This window comes from Salvelinus namaycush, chromosome 21 (assembly GCF_016432855.1).
Source record: "Salvelinus namaycush isolate Seneca chromosome 21, SaNama_1.0, whole genome shotgun sequence".
Taxonomy (NCBI): domain Eukaryota; kingdom Metazoa; phylum Chordata; class Actinopteri; order Salmoniformes; family Salmonidae; genus Salvelinus; species Salvelinus namaycush.
Window position 1 is genome coordinate 48077677 of NC_052327.1, and position 27223 is coordinate 48104899.

The 27223-nt window shown below is 40.4% G+C and overlaps 2 protein-coding genes and 1 long non-coding RNA gene across 3 annotated transcripts; 2 read left to right on the forward strand and 1 right to left on the reverse strand.

Annotated features, from left to right (window-relative positions):
• Positions 1-211: 211 nt before the first annotated feature.
• On the reverse strand, positions 212-2588 carry LOC120066761. The gene is made up of 3 exons (XR_005478794.1): positions 2405-2588; positions 1348-1435; positions 212-404 (listed from the first exon to the last, which is right to left on the reverse strand). It is a non-coding gene; the product is annotated as an uncharacterized LOC120066761 (long non-coding RNA).
• A 7997-nt stretch (positions 2589-10585) lies between these two features.
• On the forward strand, positions 10586-12335 carry LOC120066762 (transcription factor PU.1-like; the record flags this gene model as incomplete). The annotated part of the gene is made up of 2 exons (XM_039018230.1): positions 10586-10760; positions 11052-12335. Coding segments are annotated over 2 exons (495 nt in total), but the record flags the coding sequence as incomplete, so codon positions are not given.
• Positions 12336-13591: 1256 nt separating this feature from the next.
• Positions 13592-27076, forward strand: LOC120065935 (protein regulator of cytokinesis 1-like). Its single transcript, XM_039016977.1, has 14 exons — positions 13592-13604; positions 14133-14305; positions 14947-15069; positions 18634-18867; positions 20639-20809; positions 21191-21340; positions 21723-21870; positions 22170-22306; positions 22551-22646; positions 22790-22936; positions 23238-23348; positions 23600-23713; positions 23823-24005; positions 26433-27076. Exons 1-14 carry the CDS (start codon positions 13592-13594, stop codon positions 26502-26504), a joined length of 1872 nt encoding a protein of 623 aa, XP_038872905.1. The 3' UTR covers positions 26505-27076.
• Positions 27077-27223: the final 147 nt, after the last annotated feature.

A 27223-nucleotide genomic window follows, 5' to 3' on the forward strand; every position in this document is an offset into this window, starting at 1 on the left:
TACTAGAGTTGGACTAACCTGTAGGGTTAAGGGTCCCAGTCCTGGGTCTACTAGAGTTGGACTAACCTGTAGGGTTAAGGGTCCCAGTCCTGGGTCTACTAGAGTTGGACTAACCTGTGGGGTTAGAGGTCCCAGTCCTGGGTCTACTAGAGTTGGATTAACCTGTGGGGTTAAGGGTCCCAGTCCTGGGTCTACTAGAGTTGGACTAACCTGTGGGGTTAAGGGTCCCAGTCCTGGGTCTGCTAATGGCAGGTGGAGGGTGTCGGTATCGGGGTAGCGATAGGGGTGGAGGAGCTGTTGGGAATGGACACTCTGGAGCTCTGTCAGGTGATTCCCTTGTGTGGAGATTTCCAACATGTCACTCTGGTGCATGCCCCGGTCAGAGTGATACTCCCAGCCATGCTCTGAACAATAAGAGAGACATCAATAAGCCTTTGCTATAAACATTATAAAGGCTCATACATGCTAATAATGAGTTATAAAGAATTATACCCGCAGGCTTTAAAGAGAAACTGCTCAGAAAAACAACTTGTAATTTTGAAAAACGTCTACGTGGCAGAAACATTCATTCCCAGTGTCGAAATGACTACAAAATGTAAATAGGATAATTTCCGCTATAAAGTCAATCTCATCCAAAACGTAGATTTGTGAGATGTTAGGTACATGATATGTCATGTAATGAAGGGTTAATTTCAATACTACCCATATGGCCACAGCTGGCAGCACCCAAGTAATCATGCCCATGGTCAATGTGGTTTAACATTTGATATCCCTATTGGGCTAGTTTAGGGACTATCAGTAAACAACACAATGTACATGGGACAATATTTTTAAAAGATCAATAGCTCCAAATTTCAATGACTTAAACAACCTCAAACCAACTGTAAATTGTATAAATTAATTTACAAATATTGAAAGCATTTAATGAGACAAACTAAAAGATGTGCAACATTGTCCCATTTATATTGTGTAATTTATTGATGGTCCCTAACGATCCCCAGAGATAGGTTTTCCAAAGTGAAACCAATTTTGCCACATTTTCCCTGACACCAGCCGGCTGAAGCTAATTGGCAAAATAATATGGCTAACTCTTCCCACCTGCGAACACACAAAAGAGACACCCACATCAAACCTCAGCCCCAAACCAACTCACATTTGAATTCAGTCATGACCGCTAGCGTGTAACCTTCATTTATTTTCAATAAGGACAATTTCAAAAAATGATATTGTATACTTCTTGAATTGACTGAATTGAAATAGAATTGACCCCAACCCTGTTGGACAGCTTTTTAATCTTTAACCCGTGAAACTTTATCACTATAATCATAGTGTGTTTTTGCCACTCACCATCGTGAAGTTCTCCAAAATTGGTGAAAAATGAATATACTGGTGGTCGATAAATGTCAGGTTCGTATGGGATTATTTCTTCAGATGCCTTTGTAATAAGAAAGATTAAAAACATATCATACACGACAAAACAAATGAAGATAGATAGCAAAAGTTTGTCTAATGTGTTTCAAAGAATAGGTATCCACATATACTAGGCCGAGTACATATCTTACTAGTGAGATATACTGTAATACACATCTCATTAGATATAAATACAGAGTTCATCATATATTTTACAAATTCATAATGAACATTTTGTAAATCTGGAAAATGTACCCACATTTGATCCGTGGTGTAAAGTACTTATGTAAAAGTACTTGAAACTAAAATCAAATCAAATCAAATCACTTGAAACTACTACTTAAGTCATTTTTTTCGGGTATCTGTACTTTACTATTTATATTTTTGACAACTTTTACTTTACTACATTCCTAAAGAAAATAATGTACTTTTTACTCCATACATTTTCCCTGACACCCAAAAGTACTCGTTACATTTTGAACGCTTAGCTGGACAGGAAAATGCTTACAATTCACGTACTTATCAAGAGAACATCCCTACTGCCTCTGATTTGGCGGACTCACTAAACACAAATACTTCATTTGCAAATTATGTCTGAGTGTTGGAGTGTGACCCTGACTATCCGTAAATTACAAAAACAAGAACATCTTGCAGTCTGGTTTGCCTGATGTAAGGAATTTGAAATTATTTATACTTTTACTTTTACTTTAGATACTTAAGTATATTGTTTAAATTACATTTACTTTTGATAGTTAAGTATATTTAAAATCAAATACTTTTAGACTTTTTCTCAAGTAGTATTTTACTGGGTGACTTTCACTTTTTACTTGAGTCATTTTCTGTTAAGGTATCATTACTTTTACTCAAGTATGACAATTGGGTACTTTTTCCACCAATGCATTTGATATATATATACAATGTAGCACATTTCATTTTCATATGTACTAATCTCCCAGCCACATTAGTAAAAAACAAGAGATCATACAATACTCACAAAGGACATGATGACTTTCAAAAACACACCGTTATAATCCCCAAAAAACCTGAGAAATATCCTTTTGATTTAATTCCCATTAATTTTGATTGAACTTCTGATGGAAGTCGTTTAGTTGAATATTACAGTTGACCGCTATCAGGCCTCTCAGCTGAAAAACTATGCAGAGAGTATTAAACCATGACCATCATATACTTTCACTTTTTTTCATCTTCGTCTGATTGTCACTCAGTTTCTGAGTTCCTGAAAGTTGCTGATTTGTCAGAGGATGTGAACCAATCATATTCACATTCGTCAGTTTGGTCTCACTGTTTTCTGCCTCTGGCTTTAACAATGGGTCATCCTATCTTTCAGGATTTTAACTATTATATTTGTTAAAAGCACTACAATAATTGTGTGTAAGTCTTTCAAGCCTGTGACAGATGAACAAGCAAATCCCAAGATATGTCAACTGTGTTTAATTTCACCAAGATAAGTCTCTGTGTTTTATTTCACCACGATAAGTCACTGTGTTTTATTTCACCAAGATATGTCACTGTGTTTTATTTCACCAAGATATGTCACTGTGTTTTATTTCACCAAGATATGTCACTGTGTTTTATTTCACCAAGATATGTCACTGTGTTTTATTTCACCAAGATAAGTCACTGTGTTTTATTTCACCAAGATATGTCACTGTGTTTTATTTCACCAAGATATGTCACTGTGTTTTATTTCACCAAGATAAGTCACTGTGTTTTATTTCACCAAGATATGTCACTGTGTTTTATTCCACCAAGATATGTCACTGTGTTTTATTTCACCAAGATAAGTCACTGTGTTTTATTCCACCAAGATATGTCACTGTGTTTTATTCCACCAAGATAAGTCACTGTGTTTAATTTCACCAAGATATGTCACTGTGTTTAATTTCACCAAGATATGTCACTGTGTTTAATTTCACCAAGATAAGTCACTGTGTTTAATTTCACCAAGATATGTCACTGTTTTATTTCACTGTATTTATTTGTATTGACTGATATTATGCTGATATTTGTCACCAAATGTTCCATGGTCTCTTTCGTTGCTAATCCTAAAAACGATTTAAAGCGTTCTATAATGTATTATTGATATGCAGTCCAGGGTGAAAGGAATAGTTTTTTGTACATGTTTTGACTTGTGGGAGAGTTATAACAGACCTACTGTACCTAGTTATAACAGACCTACTGTATATAGTTATAACAGACCTACTGTATATATAGTTATAACAGACCTACTGTACCTAGTTATAACAGACCTACTGTACCTAGTTATAACAGACCTACTGTATATAGTTATAACAGACCTACTGTATATATAGTTATAACAGACCTACTGTACCTAGTTATAACAGACCTACTGTATATATAGTTATAACAGACCTACTGTATATATAGTTATAACAGACCTACTGTATATAGTTATAACAGACCTACTGTATATATAGTTATAACAGACCTACTGTACCTAGTTATAACAGACCTACTGTACCTAGTTATAACAGACCTACTGTATATATAGTTATAACAGACCTACTGTATATATAGTTATAACAGACCTACTGTATATATTTACATTTAAGTCATTTAGCAGACGCTCTTATCCAGAGCGACTTACAAATTGGTGCATTCACCTTATGACATCCAGTGGAACAGCCACTTTACAATAGTGCATCTAAATCAATATATATAGTTATAACAGACCTACTGTATATATGGTTATAACAGACCTACTGTACCTAGTTATAACAGACCTACTGTACCTAGTTATAACAGACCTACTGTATATATAGTTATAACAGACCTACTGTACCTAGTTATAACAGACCTACTGTATATATAGTTATAACATACCTACTGTATATATAGTTATAACAGACCTACTGTACCTAGTTATAACAGACCTACTGTACCTAGTTATAACAGACCTACTGTATATATAGTTATAACAGACCTACTGTATATATAGTTATAACAGACCTACTGTATATATAGTTATAACAGACCTACTGTACCTAGTTATAACAGACCTACTGTACCTAGTTTCTAGTTACCTGGGGTGGCAGATGTCCATGTAGTCATGGCTCTATTTAATAGTGTAGGTTTCCCAGCCTCTGTCCTGGACCTGGGGACTGTGAAGAGACCTCTGACTTCATGTGATTTGACCTGGGGACTGTGAAGAGACCTCTGGCTTCATGTAATTTGACCTGGGGACTGTGAAGAGACCTTTGGCTTCATTTGATTTGACCTGGGGACTGTGAAGAGACCTCTGGCTTCATGTCTTGTGTGGTATTGATGATTATCCGGACTGCTTGAACAGGCAGTTCAGTACCTTTAACACATTAAAACACCTCACACAAAGCCCAATAGTGATGCAGTCAATCTCTCCTCCACTTTGAGCCAGGAGAGTTTGACATCCATGTTATTGCCATTCGCCCTCTGTGTAGATATTTGTGTAAATGCTGCTCTGTTCTGGACCAACTACAATTTTCCTATGTCCTTCTTTGCTCAATCGCCACATTATTGAGTAATAGATCTAGATTAGGTTTAGCGTTGAGTGAGTGATTTGTCCCAAAAACAATGCTTTTTTTTTTTTTGCGATATCTAAAAACCGTCTATTGCTAGTTACCCATTTTAAAACTGTCTGGAGCGCCTTGTTAAGGGTGTCGGTTATTTATTTACTGTCCTAGGTGACGTGTATACTATTGAGTTGTCAGCATACATAGACACACACAGGCTTTATTCAAGATCAGTGGAAGTTCATTAGTAAAAACAGAAAACAATGGCCCTAGCCGGCTGCCCTGTGGTACAGCACATTCAACTGAATTTGAATTAGAGAAAACTAATTAAACCATTAAAGAAAACTCTGTGTTCTATTAGCTAGGGAACTCTCAATCCATGGTAAGGCGGAGGACACAAATCCTTAACACTTAAAAAAAAAAAACAGAAATAGGATATGATCAATGATATCAAAAGCTGCACTGAAGTCTAACTAACTAGAAATCGAACTAAACAGTTCCCACAATCGTATTATTGTATTTCTGTCAGTCATCTTTGTCAGTGCCAAGGATGTTAAGTGCCCTTTGTTATTATAAGCATGCTGAAAGTTTGTTAATTTGTTTTCTGTAAAATAACACTGACCAAATAAACACTTCCCCCCCCCCCCCCCAAAGTTTGCTAAGCACCGGTAAAAGGCTGATTGGTCGGCTGTTTGAAAAATTAAAGTGTGCTTTGCTATAAATGGACAGTGGAATGGCCTTCCTCCAGGCCTGAGCGCACACATTGTTTTCTAGGCTTAAATTGAAGATGTGGCAAACAGTAGTCCCAATGTATTACGCTACCAACTTAACGCAATTTACCAACAAGGTTGTCGGTACAAGGTGGCTTGTCCTGATTTACACTACCGTTCAAAAGTTTGGGGTCACTTACAAATGTTCTTGTTTTTGAAAGAAAAGCACAGTATTTTTTTTGTCCATTTAAAATAACATCAAATTGATCAGAAATACAGTGTAGACATTGTTAATGTTGTAAATAACTTTTGTAGCTGGAAACGGCTGATTTAAAATTTAAAAAAATGTGTTCCAATGGCACGTTGTGTTAATCCAAGTTTATCATTTTAAAAGGCTAATTGATCATTAGAAAACCCTTTTGCAATTATGTTAGCACAGCTGAAAACTGTTGTTCTGCTTAAAGAAGCAATAAAACGTTCCTTCTTTAGACTAGTTGAGTATCTGGAGCATCAGCATTTGTGGGTTCGATTACAGGCTCAAAATGGCCAGAAACAAATAACTTTCTTCTGAAACTCATCCGTCTATTCTTGTTCTGAGAAATGAAGTCTATTCCATGCGAGAAATTGCCAAGAAACTGAAGATCTCGTACAATGCTGTGTACTACTCCCTTCACAGAACAGCACAAACTGGCCCTAACCAGAATAGAAAGAGGAGTGGGAGGACCCGGTGCACAACTGAGCAAGAGGACAAGTACATTAGTGTCTAGTTTGAGAAACAGACGCCTCCCAAGTCCTCAACTGGCAGCTTCATTAAATAGTACCCGCAAAACACCAGTCTCAACGTCAACAGTGAAGAGGTGACTCCGGGATAATGGCCACTACACTACACTAAACAATACATTAATTGGACTATAACGGTGACAAACGGTGCCCACAAACTGTTAGGGCCTACATAAAGCTGTCCCAACAGTAGTCCCAACATCTTACCACTGCTACACCTGGCTATCAGCGGAGCCTTGTCTGGCAGTGAAACAGTTCACAGTTCATTCAGCCTCATTTACTGCCTTTTTAAATAAACATAGCTGATATGGCTGACTTGCTTAAACAAATGTGGTTTCTAATGACTATTGAGATGTACTGTAAGGACCGACACTGGACATGAGAAGCAAATACAGGTAGTGAACATTTAACGGAAAACGGATATCAAACAAAACAAGAACAGCGTCTGGATGCGGGGAACAAAACTGAGGAACAGACAGATATAGAGGGGGCAATCAACAACGTGAAGGAGTCCAGGTGAGTCCAATGAGCGCTGGTGCATGTAATGATGGTAACAGGTGTGCGTAATGAGGGGCAGCTTGGCGCCCTCGAGCGCCAGAGGGTGGGAGCGGGACCAGGCGTGACATGTACAAACTATGGCATAAGGGGACGACAAGCGGATAAAGGACAATCCGTAATTTCGATTAAGACATTAATGAGTGAACACGTATGGACGTGGTCAATATAACTATTTGTTTAGCACTTTTGAAATGTACAGCGACAGAATTCAGAACATGGGCCGTTCTTACAGTGTTCTCCCTGTACACCAAGTCAGAACCGTAGGATAAATAAAGCGGGCATATAAGCAGACAATGAAAGATCTTACAATATTCGATGATTACATTTCTCTAAAACAGGTTATAGGCTACATGTACACCACCAAGTCAGAACAGTAGGCAAAATTAAGAGGGGTAAATAGACCAAATTATTAGGGTGAGGCACATGGGCTACTAACAGCTTACTACACAACATACACTTACTATTACTTTCTTAGCTACAGTATACATATCTCCCTGGCATGTTACATCATTTATGCAGCAGCATACAACACATTTTTTGACTCACCTTGTTGTGATGTGCTCACTTGAATAGGAAGGTGGCGCGGCGGTCCTTCTTGTGGGCATATTTTGTCATCAAAGTCTGGCATTCTCTGGATTTATGGTGCTTTCAAAACAACTGGGAACTCGGGGGAAAAAACAAGGTCGAATCATGATGACGTTGTTGATCTTCAGGTCGTAGCTCTAGAAAGAGGCCCGGATTTTACAATTCCGAGTTGGTTGACCGTTGAAAACGTATTTTCCCAGTCGGAGCTCGTTTATTCCCGACTTCCCAGTTGTCTTGAACTCACTGAAGTCAAGTTTTCTAAGTTCTGAGTTAACAGTTGTTTTGAGCATGGCACAAATCATGCTTCATTGACAGCATGGCCAATGTTGAATGTTTATCATTTTAAACTTGGAAAAGAGCCCCTTAATCACATATTTGGGGCCACTGTCACTGATTCCTTCCAAACAATTCATTGTTGAATTTGCGATTTCCAACTTGTGTAATGTTTTTGTCCAATGGCTGATGAGCACCGATACGTTTTATCTATCATTTCTCTTCATATGACAAGGATTAAAAAGGATTTACCAGTAGATTGTCGACTTGATTCATGATGATGACTGCTAGCTAAGATTTAGAAAGTAAGATGTTGACATGATCGGTCCAATCAAAGCTACTGTACATACAACGTGATTTGACGTCCTTTTATGTGTGGCCAATGACCTTGAGCCTTCTTGGATGGGCACTTCTACTGTAACTCTATGGCAGCACCCAAGGGTCTAGAATTTTCGAGGTCTACCCTTAGACTTGGCGGTGACGTAGTGGGGCTATGCCCCACCTGCCCTGAATGACGGGTCGCCACTGATTATTTTAAGCATTAGCATTACATAATCAAAAAAGTGAATCGTTAACAGTTTCCACATTTTAAGATATCAATGACGAACTTACAATGGTCCATCATGGTAATGTCTTTGACTCTAAAACGTGTCCAGTTGATAGGTCATTGTGAAGTGGACAAAGGATTTAAATGTACACTTCAAATCGGATTTCCTGATTTTATAAATAACTTGCCATCTCTTAACCAATCCCTTTGCTTTTTCAAACTAAGTTAAGAGACGTACCAAGGGCCTACATACTGTACCAATGGCCTACATACTGTACCAAGGGCCTACATACTGTACCAAGGGCCTACATACTGTACCAAGGGCCTTACATACTGTACCAAGGGCCTTACATACTGTACCAAGGGCCTACATACTGTACCAAGGGCCTTACGTACTGTTCCAAGGGCCTTACGTACTGTTCCAAGGGCCTTACGTACTGTTCCAAGGGCCTTACGTACTGTTCCAAGGGCCTTACGTTCTGTACCAAGGGCCCTAGGTACAGTACGTAGGGCCCTTGGTTCAGTACGAAGGGCCCTACGTACTGTACCAAGGGCCCTACGTACTGTACCAAGGGCCCTACGTACTGTACCAAGGGCCCTACGTACTGTACCAAGGGCCCTACGTACTGAACCAAGGGCCCTACGTACTGAACCAAGAGCCCTACGTACTGAACCAAGAGCCTTACGTACTGAACCAAGGGCCCTACGTACTGAACCAAGAGCCTTACGTACTGAACCAAGAGCCTTACATACTGAACCAAGGGCCCTAGATACTGTATCAAGGGCCCTAGATACTGAACCAAGGGCCCTAGATACTGAACCAAGGGCCCTAGATACTGAACCAAGGGCCCTAGATACTGAACCAAGGGCCCTAGATACTGAACCAAGGGCCCTAGATACTGAACCAAGGGCCCTAGATACTGAACCGAAGGGCCCTAGATACTGAACCGAAGGGCCCTAGATACTGAAACGAAGGGCCCTAGATACTGAAACGAAGGGCCCTAGATACTGAACCAAGGGCCCTAGATACTGAAACGAAGGGCCCTAGATACTGAAACGAAGGGCCCTAGATACTGAAACGAAGGGCCCTAGATACTGAAACGAAGGGCCCTAGATACTGAAACGAAGGGCCCTAGATACTGAAACGAAGGGCCCTAGATACTGAACCAAGGGCCCTAGATACTGAACCAAGGGCCCTAGATACTGAACCAAGGGCCCTAGATACTGAAACGAAGGGCCCTAGATACTGAACCAAGGGCCCTAGATACTGAACCAAGGGCCCTAGATACTGAACCGAAGGGCCCTAGATACGGAACCAAGGGCCCTAGATACTGAACCAAGGGCCCTAGATACTGAACCAAGGGCCCTAAATACTGAACCAAGGGCCCTAGATACTGAACCAAGGGCCCTAGATACTGAGCCCTACATGGTGTTATTTGGACTTATGGTTCATGAGAATACGTTTTTCAAAGGTTTTCAAAAAAGTCCAAGATGGAAGAAAATATATCCTGACAGACCTTATGGGTCCTTGAGGAAAATGTGTTCAGCATGCGGAAAGACGCCTAAAATACAAAGTTGAATGTCTCTAGGTAAAACGTGGTGGCAGATATGAGGGTTTAAGTGAGATTTATAACAGCGACACCTATAAGCCAATCATTCTTTTTGACCAAGTTACTCATGGCCTCTAGTTTCTGTGTGCCAAATTAGAAAATAAGTTACCCAATCTATACTTGAGTTATTTGACCATGTCAAAGAAAGAAAAAAAGATCTAAGATTAACAATAGTTTTTAACAGCTTTGCTGTGAACCCAAGAACCAATGGAAACCATGTGTTTTTGATGTATTTGATACCATTCCTCTCATTCTGCTTCTAACCATTACCACGAGCACATCCTCCCCAAATGAAGGTGCCACCAACCTCCCTATGATGTGCATGTGATCACAAAGTCAGAGAGACAACTAATCAAGCATAATACTAAGCCTATCATCTCTTATGACCAGACAGGGCACCTTTTAGTGAAATAAGTATTTTGATCTCAATGGGACTACCTGGATGTGTAGGTTTCGCATACTTTCTGCCAGAAGTCGTGCAAAACAAATGGGTCCCTGAAATGTGTGTACTATGTCATATAAATGCTAAACAAAACATAGAGTACAACAATACATCATGACAGCAAATGATATGCCCTTTCTTCTCCACAGACGCCGTACTACAACCACACAGTGTATTACCAGCAACAGCCCCCTGTGTCCCCTAGCTACTACTGCTCAGAGGAGGAGGAACCTGTGGGCCACAGTCCTCCACTGGAGGTATCTGAGGGTGATGAAGAGGACTACAGAGACCATGTCCCCTTTGGGGGAGACTCCAGTGAGTGCTGACTGACTTAATTAATTACTTAATTAATAACCCAATTAATGAATGAATTACTAAATAAAGGACTTACTTACTGACTAACATAATCCTTTTAATTTGTTTGTGAAACATAAGTCTTCCATGTGAGAGTGAGTACAGTAGCATTACAGGGGAGAAATCTGTTGGGTGGCTATTACATACAGGGATCACACACTTGCTAATAGCCTTTAACATAATCCAACAAAAGCCGTGGAAATTAATGAATTCTGCCATTATGAAATTCATGTCAAATATCTCTCTATCCAGGTAACAAGAGGAAGATCCGGCTGTACCAGTTCCTCCTGGACATGCTGAAGAACGGAGACATGAAGGACAGTATGTGGTGGGTGGACAGAGAGAAAGGAATCTTCCAGTTCTCCTCTAAAAACAAGGAGACTCTGGCCAACCGCTGGGGCACGCAGAAAGGAAACAGGAAGAGGATGACATATCAGAAGATGGCCAGGGCCCTGCGGAACTACGGCAAGACTGGAGAAATCAGAAAGGTCAAGAAGAAACTGACCTACCAGTTCAGTCCGGAGGTACTGAGGAAAGTCTTGACTACAGAGAGGAGGCACTACCCTCACTAGTAGTACCAGAGATTGTTCATGTAATGCCACTGTATACGGGCTTTGGGAGTAGGCCTAACCTCACTGCTATGTCTTGAAAATAGGACAATAATGACTCTCTACTGTAATTGTTTCTGGGGTATCATTTTAAATGTAATGAAATACAATCAGGTATCATTAAACATGTTGATGTTTAGATTTTTGTTATTGGTGTTAGCATATTCCATGTTTATTTATTTACTTAACAAGTCGTCATGTTTTGTGTTACATAATCTCACTCTTGACTCTATCTTTGTGTCTGTGACGGAAAAATAAATAAAGTATATTTTCCATATGCTCTAGTTCCCAGAAAATCTGTCAGTGGGAACGGAAGAAAGATCAAAACCTCAAACAATTGCAACATTAGTCTATTGTGACGGAGTAAAGAAGAGGCACATAGTTACAGCAATCCTTCCTGTTTCTCTGTTATGTTATCTGCCTTCAACCTCGTCATCTATCTGATCACGTCAGTTGTTGATGAACAGGAAAGCCATCACATGTCAGTTTTGGGGTGTAGGCCTAGTTTGGACAAGAGTTCTGAAACAAGGGATGTGTGTGTGTGTGTGACACGTCTCACTCCCTTTTAAGTTTCATCTAGAGAGTAAATTACAGTAGTTAGTTAGTGCTTCAGCAGGAACACAGAGGCTTGTAGACCTAAAATAAAATATTGCTATTGTAACGATGTATTTAAGTTGATAAATTCCTGCATAAAATGGGTATTATGCCACCTCCTGGTAGATTAGTGTGTTTACATTGTCTAATGGGTCAGTGATAAAAAGGTATGGGATTCTGGGTAATCCACAGCAGATTTATGGAGAATTGCTGTGGGTGTGTTGAAAATGGAATGGTCTTGAGATAGAAATGTATAAAATTGAGATTACGTTATAAAATCCACCTTTTACATCGTACTTTAGCAATTTATGTTATTAGTAACTACTGTTGTTGATTTGGCGTCAAATAAATGTTATTATGTTATGTTATTTGTTTTATCTCAGTTTTCCATGTGGGTTTTATGCTAAAGTTCCCTCTTTGAAGTTGGTAACCTTTATATTTTTATTAAACCTTTATTTAACTAGTCAAGTCAGTTAAGAACAAATTGTTTATTTATAATGACAGCCTATCCCGGGCCAAACCCTAACCTGGACGACGCTGGGCCAATTGTGCGCCGCCCTATGGTACTCCCGATCACGGCCGGTTGTGATACGACCTAACTGAAAAATGCATCTTCTTTAGGAGTGCTATTTATATCCCCCCCAAAATTTAAAAGAATTAAACATTTAAAAATGTAAAAAGTGCTATTTATATCCCCTTAACTACTGAACATTCGTCCATACTGTGTGTGTCCCATCCTTGCAGGTAATTTATGACAAATGTATAAAGTATATGTTTTATAAACTCCAGCAAGCGTATTAGCCTGGTTTTGTTAGTTTAGGAAAAGATGTGGGTACGTTCTAGGTGTATTACATTTCTTCGCCATCAGAGGGTGACATTGAGTAGTTTTTCAAGCTAACAAAACCAGGCTAATACGCTGGCTGGTGCTCATGAGTTTATAAAACATATACTTTATAAATTTGTCATAAATTACCTGCAATGATGGGACACACACAGTATGGATGAATGATAAATATTTGTTTGTTTTTTACCTTGAATGAGTAGGTGTGTCAACTTTTGACTGGTACTGTATATATTATTTAATCATGGTAAATATGAATCGGTTATCACTTATTCACCAATACAAAGGTGAGCTCTTGATTCACTAAGTACTTCCGCCCATAGAAAACAGTTTTTATGACGTTTTCTCTGTATCGGCCAATGGGAAGAGAAGCAGAGTTTCGGTGAAGAATTTGAACCGAGTCGCAGAAGCAGGCGGACAGACAGAGGACGCTTCGATAGCTAGAAACTACCATCTTTCTGTGGTTTCAGTGTGTTTTAAAGAAACCTATTTTAGGCAACACATTTTTTTTTTTTTTTATCAACCAGTGTTGTCTTTTTGGTGGACCGTGACCATGAGGAGGAGGTTGGTCAAAAACATTATCTGTGTTTGGATGATGTCTTCGCATGTTGTTGCTATGTACGTCGGTAGCTAGCTACAGTAGCTGGATTGTTGATTACAGTAACGTAGCTAGCTCGCCAACTTAACCAACGAGGGTAATATCTTGAGTTAGTATTTGGTAGCTAAACAAGGTCACATATTGGCGCAAGATGCTGCAGTCAAGTTAGCTGTCGTAACCTATCGGTAAAAGCTAAGTTACTTGCCATGCTAGCTAGCAGTTTGTTGTTTTCCACCGTTTGGTTTGATATCAAAATAATACAGTAACGAGTCCCATACCCAACTTTACTGTATATTATCACAAGTAGCTATGTAAATATGAACTGGCTAGACATGTATTTTAAATGCAGTCGTTAGCTTTGCTAACTGACGTTACTTGGGCTGTTTTGGCAAACCAATACCTAGTCCACCAACCGGTTTAACGTTAGCCTGCCGAGATAGGAACGCCAATCAATGAGTCCTTGATCGGAAAATGTAGATGACAGCTTGGCCAACTTCCTACATAGTTAGCTAACGCTACTTGCCATTTGACACCTTCGACAAACCTACTCAGCTCACTTGTTCTTTTGCGCAACAACAAGCTCTGTAATGCACACAAAATGATCCATAACAACCCATAGACAGCGTGAACCTGATCTGTACTCTTTCCCGTAGTTACAGGCTGCAGCGTTCATATTTAACAACTTATGTAAGTGACATGCTGTCACCCGCTCTTCATTTTCCTCCCGTACAGTGAAATCCTTGCTGCGGAGTCGGTAGAATGTCTGAATCGAGCCCTTAACCGGTTGAAGGACATCTGGGAGGAAATAGGAATTCCAGAGGACCAGAGACTACAAAGGACTGATGTGGTTAGGAAACATATCAAAGTGAGTTCTGCTTCTTTTCCAAATCATATTTGTTTACTTTTTATCCAGTGGTCACTGGAGGGTGGGTATAATTTGTCGAACTTTCCAACAGGAATCTGTTCCAAAAACTTCAGAAATAACAAGGATGCCAACAAACAAAGCATACAAAGTAGCATGATCAATTCACCTAGCTAACTAGCTGCCGAGTAGGCAACTCACAACGTAGTTTATTCCTAACGTTTGTCCACTGGCTACCAAAGTGAGGTCAGACATTTTTCTGAATAAAAGTGGTGAGTAAAAAAACAACAACTAAATATCCCACTACCTACCTGGTATCTTATTCTGCCGCTATACAACTTTGTATGTGTTATTTGTTGGCAACCTTTTTTATTTACAAAGTTTTTGGAACAGAGTCTTGTTGGAACGTTCCATAAATTATACCCACCCGGCACTTGACTAGAGAAACAGGGCTTTCGTAATCTCATTTTAGACCAAGGTGCATGAGCAGACTGAAGATGGAGATATTTATTCAGCAACTCTTTCTAGATTAAATGGAGGTTGCTTTTTGAATCAAACTTCCATTGTCCTACCAAGAGTTACTGAATGTGTCTTTTTTTTTTAACCAGTGGCCTGTCTACTAACCCGTTTTCTTTTCTTCCCAGGGCTTGCTGGACATGATGATTGCCGAGGAGGACAGTCTAAGGAAGAGATTGATGAGCAGCATAGAATCCTGTCGTAAAGAGCTGGAAGTTCTGTGTACCGAGCTTCAACTGTCCCCATTTGAGGTATAATTATTATTATTATTATTTTTAAACCTTTATTTAACCAGGTTGGCCAGTTGAGAATAGGTTCTCATTTACAACTGCGACCTGGCCAAGATAAAGCAAAGCAGTGTGACAAAAAAATATACAGACACGAAAGAAAAAAGAAATGAAATGGAAATGGGGGGGGGGGAGTGGGGACAATACGATGCTCACCATTACCTTAATGTTGCATATTTTTGTTTTATAGGAGGACGATGTTGCAGCTGGCTAACGTTCCCCTCAACCATCTTGATGTGTTTTATAGGAGGACGATGCTGCAGCTTGCTAACGTTCCTCTCAACTTTCTTGATGTGTATTATAGGAGGACGATGTTGCAGCTTGCTAACGTTCCCCTCAACCATCTTGATGTGTTTTTATAGGAGGACGATGTTGCAGCTGGCTAACGTTCCCCTCAACCATCTTGATGTGTTTTATAGGAGGACGATGTTGCAGCTGGCTAACGTTCCTCTCAACCATCTTGATGTGTTTTATAGGAGGACGATGTTGCAGCTTGCTAACGTTCCCCTCAACCATCTTGATGTGTTTTTATAGGAGGACGATGTTGCAGCTGGCTAATGTTCCTCTCAACCATCTTGATGTGTTTTATAGGAGGACGATGTTGCAGCTGGCTAACGTTCCTCTCAACCATCTTGATATGTTTTACAGAAAGACGATGCTGCAGCTGGCTAACGTTCCTCTCAACCATCTTGATATGTTTTATAGAAAGACGATGCTGCAGCTTGCTAACGTTCCTCTCAACCATCTTGATGTGTTTTATAGAAAGACGAGGGGAGGACGATGCTGCAGCTTGCTAACGTTCCTCTCAACCATCTTGATGTGTTTTATAGGAGGACGATGCTGCAGCTGGCTAACGTTCCCCTCAACCATCTTGATGTGTTTAATAGGAGGACGATGCTGCAGCTGGCTAACGTTCCTCTCAACCATCTTGATGTGTTTTATAGGAGGACGATGTTGCAGCTGGCTAACGTTCCCCTCAACCATCTTGATATGTTTTATAGAAAGACGATGCTGCAGCTGGCTAACGTTCCTCTCAACCATCTTGATATGTTTTATAGAAAGACGATGCTGCAGCTTGCTAACGTTCCTCTCAACCATCTTGATGTGTTTTATAGAAAGACGAGGGGAGGACGATGCTGCAGCTTGCTAACGTTCCTCTCAACCATCTTGATGTGTTTTATAGGAGGACGATGCTGCAGCTGGCTAACGTTCCCCTCAACCATCTTGATGTGTTTTATAGAAAGACGTTGCTGCAGCATGCTAACGTTCCTCTCAACCATCTTGATGTGTTTTATAGGAGGACGAGGGGAGGACGATGTTGCAGCTGGCTAACGTTCCTCTCAACCATCTTGATGTGTTTTATAGGAGGACGATGCTGCAGCTTGCTAACGTTCCTCTCAACCATCTTGATGTGTTTTATAGGAGGACGATGTTGCAGCTGGCTAACGTTCCTCTCAACCATCTTGATGTGTTTTATAGAAAGACGATGCTGCAGCTTGCTAACGTTCCTCTCAACCATCTTGATGTGTTTTATAGGAGGACGATGCTGCAGCTTGCTAACGTTCCTCTCAACCATCTTGATATGTTTTATAGAAAGACGATGCTGCAGCTTGCTAACGTTCCTCTCAACCATCTTGATGTGTTTTATAGAAAGACGATGCTGCAGCTGGCAAACGTTCCTCTCAACCATCTTGATGTGTTTTATAGAAAGACGATGCTGCAGCTTGCTAACTTCCCCTCAACCATCTTGATATGTTTTATAGAAAGACGATGCTGCAGCTTGCTAACGTTCCTCTCAACCATCTTGATGTGTTTTATAGAAAGACGATGCTGCAGCTGGCTAACGTTCCTCTCAACCATCTTGATATGTTTTATAGAAAGACGATGCTGCAGCTTGCTAACGTTCCTCTCAACCATCTTGATGTGTTTTATAGAAAGACGATGCTGCAGCTGGCTAACGTTCCTCTCAACCATCTTGATGTGTTTTATAGAAAGACGATGCTGCAGCTGGCTAACGTTCCTCTCAACCATCTTGATGTGTTTTATAGAAAGACGATGCTGCAGCTGGCTAACGTTCCTCTCAACCATCTTGATGTGTTTTATAGAAAGACGATGCTGCAGCTGGCTAACGTTCCTCTCAACCATCTTGATGTGTTTTATAGAAAGACGATGCTGCAGCTGGCTAACGTTCCTCTCAACCATCTTGATGTGTTTTATAGAAAGACCATGCTGCAGCTGGCTAACGTTCCTCTCAACCATCTTGATGTGTTTTATAGAAAGACTATGCTGCAGCTTGCTAACGTTCCTCTCAACCATCTTGATGTGTTTTATAGGAGGACGAGGGGAGGACGATGCTACAGCTGGCTAACGTTCCTCTCAACCATCTTGATGTGTTTTATAGAAAGACCATGCTGCAGCTTGCTAACGTTCCTCTCAACCATCTTGATGTGTTTTATAGAAAGACGATGCTGCAGCTGGCTAACGTTCCTCTCAACCATCTTGATGTGTTTTATAGAAAGATGATGCTGCAGCTGGCTAACGTTCCTCTCAACCATCTTGATGTGTTTTATAGAAAGACGATGCTGCAGCTTGCTAACGTTCCTCTCAACCATCTTGATGTGTTTTATAGGAGGACGAGGGGAGGACGATGCTGCAGCTGGCTAACGTTCCTCTCAACCATCTTGATGTGTTTTATAGGAGGACGATGTTGCAGCTGGCTAACGTTCCTCTCAACCATCTTGATGTGTTTTATAGGAGGACGATGCTGCAGCTGGCTAACGTTCCTCTCAACCATCTTGATGTGTTTTATAGGAGGACGATGCTGCAGCTGGCTAACGTTCCTCTCAACCATCTTGATGTGTTTTATAGAAAGACGATGCTGCAGCTGGCTAACGTTCCTCTCAACCATCTTGATGTGTTTTATAGGAGGACGAGGGGAGGACGATGCTGCAGCTGGCTAACGTTCCTCTCAACCATCTTGATGTGTTTTATAGGAGGACGAGGGGAGGACGATGCTACAGCTGGCTAACGTTCCTCTCAACCATCTTGATGTGTTTTATAGAAAGACCATGCTGCAGCTTGCTAACGTTCCTCTCAACCATCTTGATGTGTTTTATAGAAAGACGATGCTGCAGCTGGCTAACGTTCCTCTCAACCATCTTGATGTGTTTTATAGAAAGACCATGCTGCAGCTTGCTAACGTTCCTCTCAACCATCTTGATGTGTTTTATAGAAAGATGATGCTGCAGCTGGCTAACGTTCCTCTCAACCATCTTGATGTGTTTTATAGAAAGACGATGCTGCAGCTTGCTAACGTTCCTCTCAACCATCTTGATGTGTTTTATAGGAGGACGAGGGGAGGACGATGCTACAGCTGGCTAACGTTCCTCTCAACCATCTTGATGTGTTTCATAGGAGGACGATGCTGCAGCTGGCTAACGTTCCTCTCAACCATCTTGATGTGTTTTATAGAAAGATGATGCTGCAGCTGGCTAACGTTCCTCTCAACCATCTTGATGTGTTTTATAGGAGGACGAGGGGAGGACGATGCTGCAGCTGGAGAAGGACATCAGGTCACGCCTGGAGGTGATGATGAAACAGAAGAGTCAGAGAGTTAAGGAGCTGAAGACTCTGTCCAAGCAGGACCGGGAGCTGTGTGACATCATGTGTTCAGTCCCCTTCTGTATTGACATGGACACGGTCCCTTCCCTGGAGCAACTGGACAGCTATCGCTCTTACCTCAACGATCTCACTGAAGAGAAGGCACGTATGCTTCATTGTTCGTCATTTTCCTAGTATGTAGCCAGCATTTTTACCACCAGGAGTTTTTCCTTGGTCAGTTTATGTTGCTCCGAAAATGAGAGAAATTCAGGGCCATGAAATCGTAGTCACAGACTCTGAAATTAAAGACGGATCACTAGTTGCTTAATAGAAACTCAGACATTCTCAGTGAATGGGGGCTGTAACTTAACCCTATCAGTCCTGACACCACAGCAAAAATCAGCTTTTCATTTATCTTCATGTCCAGCCTTTATATTGAGCCTCACAATGAAGTGTTTTACCATGTTCGGTTCAGGACAACCAGGGCTACAAGTTGGAACACAAAACTATTTGACACAAACTGTTGCATTCATGAGTTTTATTGGCAAATGTCTACAAAAAAAATGTGGTCTCAACCAAAGCAAAAACCTGATAAATAATAATTTATATGAATGTTGTAAATATAGAAATTGTTTTGCTCAGTGGGAAATGAATATCCAACTAGTCAGTGACAACTGTGTGGAGTTTGACGGCAACTATGTGAGCTTATTAACAGTATTATAGACACTATGACCTGGGATTTACTATGATCTTCTATGTAGAAGGACCCCTTATAGTATTATAGACACTATGACCTGGGATTTACTATGGTCTTCTATGTAGAATAACCCCTTACAGTATTATAGACACTATGTCCTGGGATTTCCTATGATCTTCTATGTAGAAGAACCCCTTACAGTATTATAGACACTATGACCTGGGATTTCCTATGATCTTCTATGTAGAAGAACCCCTTACAGTATTATAGACACTATGTCCTGGGATTTCCTATGATCTTCTATGTAGATGAACCCCTTACAGTATTATAGACACTATGACCTGGGATTTACTATGAGCTTCTATGTAGATGAACCCTTACAGTATTATAGACACTATGTCCTGGGATTTCCTATGATCTTCTATGTAGTAGAACCCCTTACAGTATTATAGACACTATGACCTGGGATTTACTATGATCTTCTATGTAGAAGAACCCTTACAGTATTATAGACACTATGTCCTGGGATGTCCAGTGATCTTCTATGTAGAAGAACCTCTTACAGTATTACAGACACTATGACCTGGGATTTCCTATGGTCTTCTATGTAGAAGAACCTCTTACGGTATTAGACACTGTCATAGAGCAAAGCGTGTTAGGTGTTTTGTGAGTCTCAGCTTGTCGTTTTCTATCCACCCATTGGAATACTTTGTAGCTCAAACCGTTTGGACTCTACATCCTGTTTTGTATAAAATACTCGGGGGGGGGGGGGGGGGGGCCGCTTTGGGATCTGCCCTTGTTTCACAAACACCGCTCTAGCTCAGCCCCCCCGTTCATCACACGTCTGTTGATTATCTGCGGAAGTAGATGAATCCCAAGTAGATGCAACCCAGAAGTCTTTAGCTCAGACACACGTTTTTAAACGGGGTTAAAGTTCAAAATGCGCCGGTTTTACGGTGGGACTCGTTGGGTTTAAAGCACAGACTTTTTAGGTTACTTTTGAGGTGCGTTTGAGAAATGCAGCTCTTAAGTTGGAATGGGCATGTGATGATCAAATGCTGATGTGTATAGTTACCCCAAGTTTAACGGCAAGTAAGCCTTCTATCCACGTAGGATTGAACAGGGTTACGTAAGTAAATCCGTTTAGACTGGAGTGTGTTGGACTATGTTCATTCAAACAATCTTGATGCCATTTAAGTTGAGGATTATGCTCTCTCTCTCCATTGTATGTTCCAGGATCGTCGCCACGGTGAGTTTGTGGGAATCAAGCGTCAGATCATTGTGTGTATGGAGGAGCTGGACCAGCTGCCAGACACCAGCTTTGAGAGGGACGTGGTGTGTGAGGACGAGGAGGCCTTCTGTCTGTCCAACGACAACATCACAGCTCTCCAACTGCTGCTGGGACAGGTGAGGAACTACTGAACGTCTGTTCAGTTACATCGTGAAGTCCGTCGTGATTCTTTATTCTACGTCAGAGAGGAATGTTTGTTCTACGTAACGTCTTTCTACGTCAGAGAGGAATGTTTGTTCTACGTAACGTCTTTCTACGTCAGAGAGGAATGTTTGTTCTACGTAACGTTTTTCTACGTCAGAGAGGAATGTTTGTTCTACGTAATGTTTTTCTATCTGAACGTTATACATTTGATACTCTGCGTCCTAATGATGTAACTACAGTATGTGTTATTATATGAATGGTATTTTATTTTTAATGTTTTAATTTTAACGCATCCCAAAATGCCATCTTCTTGTCAGTCAACTCGTCACCTGACGGTCTTGTGTTATTCTCAGCTGGAGGATCGTAAGACCGAGAACGAGTTGGTGTGTAACTCCTACCGCAGTAAGATCCAGGAGCTGTGGGAGAGACTGCAGGTCCACCAGGAGGAACGAGAGGGCATGTCAGATCACATGGTCCAGTCCAGGAAGAAGAACATGGATGCTGTGAGCATTTTTTTTTTTTTTTTACATTTCTTTCGTGTTTCTCACAGCTATGGCACTCTTCTCGTATTCCATATTTTAATTATGTACGTAACCTGTCAAGCTGATCAGATATGGACATACTTGCAGTGAAATTTAGACGCCTAAAAGTTTTTGGTATAGTGGAAGATGCAGGGGCTCGATACAGTTATATTCAGGAAAATGTTGAATTACATTAATTTACCTTGTTACCATACATGTTTTCAGAAATATATAACCAACCATAGCCTTTTCAGGTGCCCCATCTGAGTAGAATGGATAGTATGTTATCACTAAGGTTTGAACGGAATATCAGAACTGTAATTGGTTGATTTACTGACTGACGTTTGCGAGTTCCTTCCTGCAGTTAGAAGCGGAGTGCCGGCGCCTGGATGAGCTGAAAATGAAGAACATGGAGAATGTGCTAGAAACCATCAGGGCTGAGGTGGCTCTGTTCTGGGAGAGGTGTCACTACAGCCTGGAGCAGAGACGAGCCTTCACACCCTACTATGATGGTCAGTTGTCATTTGGCTTCTATTTGCCGTGTCTATTTATTAGTGGATCATTTAAAGTACTATCTTATAAGTTTGACCTTTGACCGTAATGTACTGGGTTGTGTCGTTCATTAGGGTACACAGTAGCAACACATTTTGCGACGGACTGCTAAAAATTCACGTTTCTAATTTGGACGGTAGTCCAGATAGTTCCACCTTGTTTCAGCCAGTTCTCTTCCGTTTGGTGACTAATGAACGTGTGAACACAACCCTGGTTGTCCTCGTGAGATTTAGTACAAATACATGTCTATCCCCCTCAGTTGACTTCACCGTGGAGCTGTTGAACCTACATGAGGCAGAGCTACTGAGTCTGAAGAAGCATTATGAAGACCACAGGGAGCTGTTTGAAGGAGTTACCAGGTGGCAAGAGAGCTGGACTCTGTTCCTACAACTAGAGGTGAGCATTTTACTGATGAATATGAGACGTGTTCTTGTTTACAGATATTAGGCAACCATTTTTTTTTTTGTAGTGCAAACGAAATAATGCACATTGTCGAAGAAAAGTTCCATATTAAATCACACTGAAAGTTTATAATGATGTTTCCTGTATCTTTTGCGCCATTTTGAGTCAACTCTTTGGCTCCACCCTTCATGTGTTTTCAAGTGACTGTATTATAAACACAAGGTTCAACTCTTCACAGAAAAAGGCGACCGATCCTTCTAGATTCAACAACCGAGGAGGGAACCTACTCCGAGAGGAGAAGCAGAGAGCTGACCTGCAGAAAAGCCTGCCAAAGGTGAGGATAAGTTGTGATTTGAATGTTCATTGGTTAGTTCCTCTACCCAACGGTCTGTCCGAATACTGAATAGCTGGCTTGTTTTTGGTTCTATATTTCTTGCTGTTTTTTTAATTTGGGACATGTTCTCTTATGTGTTCCAGTTGGAGAAGAGCCTGAAGATCCAGATAGACCTATGGGAGGAGGAGCAGTACAGAGAGTTCCTGGTTAACGGACAGCAGTTCCTCCAGTACGTTGAGGAGCAGTGGGAACTACTGCGGCTGGAGAAGGAGGGAGAGAAGAATGAGAGGGTACGATTTAAAAGACCTTGTTTCAATGCTCTTAATGTCCTCCCTCCCTTCCTTGAGCGAATCACTGATCAAACGCGATTTAAATAAACGTTGACTTAGATTGCAATCACTGTCTTGACACAGCTTTCCCCAATCATGTCGTAATTGAATCAGTGGGGGGGGTCAAAGTATTCAAACAGAGACATCTTAACTACTTCCCTTGTAATGAGTGAATCTGGTTCAGATGAGAATATTGACTGTGATCTGTGAAACAAACAGAAACTGGTTCAGATGAGAATATTGACTGTGATCTGTGAAACAGCAACTGAAGAAGAACCGGCAGATTGAACATGACCTGCTGTATGGTACTGCTCAACGAACCCCGTCCAAAAGACGCCTTGCAGGGACCCCTACGCCTGGCAAAACAAGAAAGGTCAAATCACCTGTTTATTTTTTTCATTTTAATTGATTAGTCACTATTGTGGTTGTTTTTTGGGATCAAAATCTAGCTGTTTTTCATTTTTAGAAATATATTACCATTTGTCAGTTTTAGTTTATTCATAATTCAGCATTTAAAAAAAAAATTTTTTTTTTAAACAGGAGCACTGAGGTACTTTACTGTTCTCTACAATAAAGTCGTTGTCATTGTGACTTAATGTGTTCGTTTTGTTTTTGTTCCCTCAGCTCAATGCCACGAGCAGTATCTACGGCTCTACTCCTAACAGCACCTTACGCTCTGCCTTCGGAGGAACCTTGTGTCAGTCTCCGGTCCTCAGACTACCTATGTCTGCCAGCAAGGTTAGTAGTGCACTTTAGCATCTGTGTTCAAGCACAGAGAATTACAATAAAATAAAATAAAATGTATGGCTTAAAAGAAAATAACTATTTTCTAACACCACCCTCATAGCTTCCTCTGAGGACCCCGAGTCGTGTTGGAAGAACCCCCCGTACGGTGGAGAGGAACAAAGAGAACATCTCCCACCTGAACGGCATGGCTCTGAGCGGTGTGTTAAGAAACCCGGCCCAAAGCCCTGCCTCGCACCGTAACATCAGCATTAACTCTGTCGCCAGCACCTATTCTGAATTTTCGGTAATTTCCAACCCCATTTCCTAGGTTATCACCTAGCCAACCAATCATCGGCCCTGGCAACACACAATCCAATCAAAGATGAATAGCGATGTCTTTCTGTGTGTCCAGTGAGAGAATAGCACCAGGTTTTCTATGCACCAGGTCTCACTCTGTAACAGAGTGGTAATGTGTTTAAGTGAAAGCTTAGCACGCTATCGTGGACACCTGGACTAGACTGTTTCTTTTCTCTGTGACCATTTTTTATTTATTTATTTAACTGGGCAAGTCCGTTAAGAACAAACTCTTATTTACAATGACGGCCTAACCCCAGATGACTCTGGGACTCCCAATCACGGCCGGTTGTGATACAGCCTGGAATCGAACCAGGGTCTGTAGTGACGCCTCTAGCACCGAGATGCGGTGCCTTAGACCGCTGCGGCACTCGGGAGACCCCCCATCTAACTCTACATTCTATTTTAGAAGGATTTTGTCAACATCGAATCCACCTCCATTGCCGGTTCTGAATGAAGGAACATTTTTATTTAAATGCCATAACAGTGAGGCTCAACATGCTAAATGGCTAACCAAGAGTGCAACTGAGAGCCTGGTCTGGTTCGGTTGGCCTAACCATCTTGTGATGAGCAATTTTTACATTTTATTGAAGATAAAACTAACACTTTGTTGAACTGGACTGTGTGTTGCTGGTGGTGGGGGGTGGGCAGATTTAATATTACCTCACTTTTTATTTATTCAATTCCCCCCCCCCCACACCTCACCAAATGTTATTAGTTGATAGACCAATAAGAGTGTTTCAAACCTCTCAGCCAATAACAGCTAGTTTTCAGTTTTCCCCTCCCCACTAGACAGTCCTAGCAGCATTCTTGCTTGTGAAATTTGCTCTTTGCGAAGACTCTATTTTGTTTTCTTTTTGACAATTTTTAATTAAAAAAAAATCACAGTAAGGGACTTAATTGTTATCTAGAAATGATTTGATATTGAGAGAAACGGCTGCATTTAGATATTTTAAACCATTCCGTGTTTTTCAATGTCTTCTATCCTCTTCAACATTAACCTGCTGGCTTTTGTTCTACACTCTTTATGGGAAGTTTCATTTTTTTTTTTTTTTTTTTATCACTTTGGTGCAATTTTCACAACTCGAAGCACATATTAAAACGGCTCTTGTTTAACTCTACGCACCTTTTCAAACAATCGCTTTTGTTCACTGCACCAAATCACTTTCAGTTTGAATACATATTCAATCTTAAGTATCTGCTTTTCAAAATGCAATATTCACTTTACATTTTGTTCTTTATTTTTGTCATTAATCAAACTGCTCAAATGACTTATGAAGTGCCTATTATGAAGTGCCTATTTAAGTTAACATGTATAGTTTGATAACTGCTGAACACTAAAAGTCAATATTTTTACCTAATGTATCAATTTGACAAATTTGTTGAAAGGTAAAATCATATATGGATGTGGCTGTAAATACTACATCCTCCTCAATCAGCCAGTGTGCTTCATTAGGACAAAGTGGACAGTCGCACTATGCTACCATTTCAGAATTAGTGTACACTGTACTGGGGAAACACCTGGGTTGTACATAATACATTCCACTCATCTGAATGTCACTGAAAACAGATGCATTTCAAGCAGAGGTTGTGTGATACTGTATCGGTTGACAAGTCACGTTGGAAAGGTGGTCTTGTACAGTGTTGCATGGGGCAGAAATGGCGTAACACCCGGCTGTTTTTTACAGTGGCCAACTGCTTTACAATATCCCTTTCTGATTTTAATTTATCCTACATCCAGTATGTACTATATAATGACAAAACTAAGACTGAAATATTCCTTTATTAACATGCTCACAACCTGCCATTGGATACAAATGTTTAAAAAAAAATGAGTGAAGTTCTAGTCAAATACTGTATGGGGGAAAAAATATACCATATATTCTTCAGCATGTCAAAATAACATTTTTGAAATGTGTATCTTGTATTTTTGTTTGCTATTGGATTAAATGGTAGTTAAAAATGACTAAAATGGTGAGCCTGTCATTATCTGATGTATTAGGGACTAAATGTTCTTGTGGTATTTCACAGAATTTAGATTTTGTGTTGTTGCATGAATGACTCTGTGGTGAAAGATGAGTGAAATACAAATGATTGCGCAGAGGTTCTGAACCTAAGATGGAGGGCGTTACAAGTGTTATCAGTTTAGAATTTTTACATAAGAGTTTTGAAACTGTGCCAGTTGTATCTGAAAAATGTGGACAAACTAAAAGGGATCTTCCACTTAACAATTCTACATTTATTTATAAAAAAAAATGCTAATAATCCCACTTACCTCTAAAACAGACTTGACTTTATTGAATAGTCGTATTTTGATCTTCTGTACGTGCGGTTCCATCTTTGTTTTGTTTTTTAACCTCTTTATTCCCCTCCACAGCGATTTCTCTCAAAAGCTTCCAAATCTGTCAAGACAGGACATCTAAACTCTACTGTCACTAATCTGAGCTGAGGGATCAGACTGAACTTTTCCCTGATTCATCCGGCTGAGACACCGTTCTGGCTTGAGTTTCCCGGGTTCTTGTCCCTGTCCATTTTTGTACATGTCTAGATGAAGGAAATGTATTAACACCTGAATATAATGCATTAGTATCAGAACAGAACCCAGCGTCTCTTCAGTGCCACTGTGTTCTGGCTCTAAGGTTTCACAACTACTGCATCGATCCTTAATCACTCAGACCCGAGGTCTTTGTTTTGTTTCTGTTGTCTGTGTCTAGATGAAGTGTCAACACCTACAGAACTTTTAAATACTCTGTCAAATTTGTAATATTTTTGTTCAATTTTTTTTATTTTTTTTTATAAAGCTTTGATCTGAGATGAATGAAATGTCGGAAGGATTTGATAGGTTAAGTTTCATAAATTGTTTTACGTTCATAACACTCCAATGCTTTTATTTATATATTTATCATCCACGTTGTTGCTAGAGTAACTTGTTGTACTTCATATAATTATGATGACCATTCTGTCAAATAAACATTGGCTTTACACTACATTAAAATAAAAATAGGGATCTTCAGTCATTTTTATTCAGTCGTGTTCAAACTAGGGATTTCATGACTGAGGTAATTCTGCTCCTAGATTATGCATGTATGAAGTACACATGGACAAATCCAGCCCAAAGCGGGAGGTTTAGAAAATACATTAGTCACAAGTTCTGCAGCATGTCTTGGA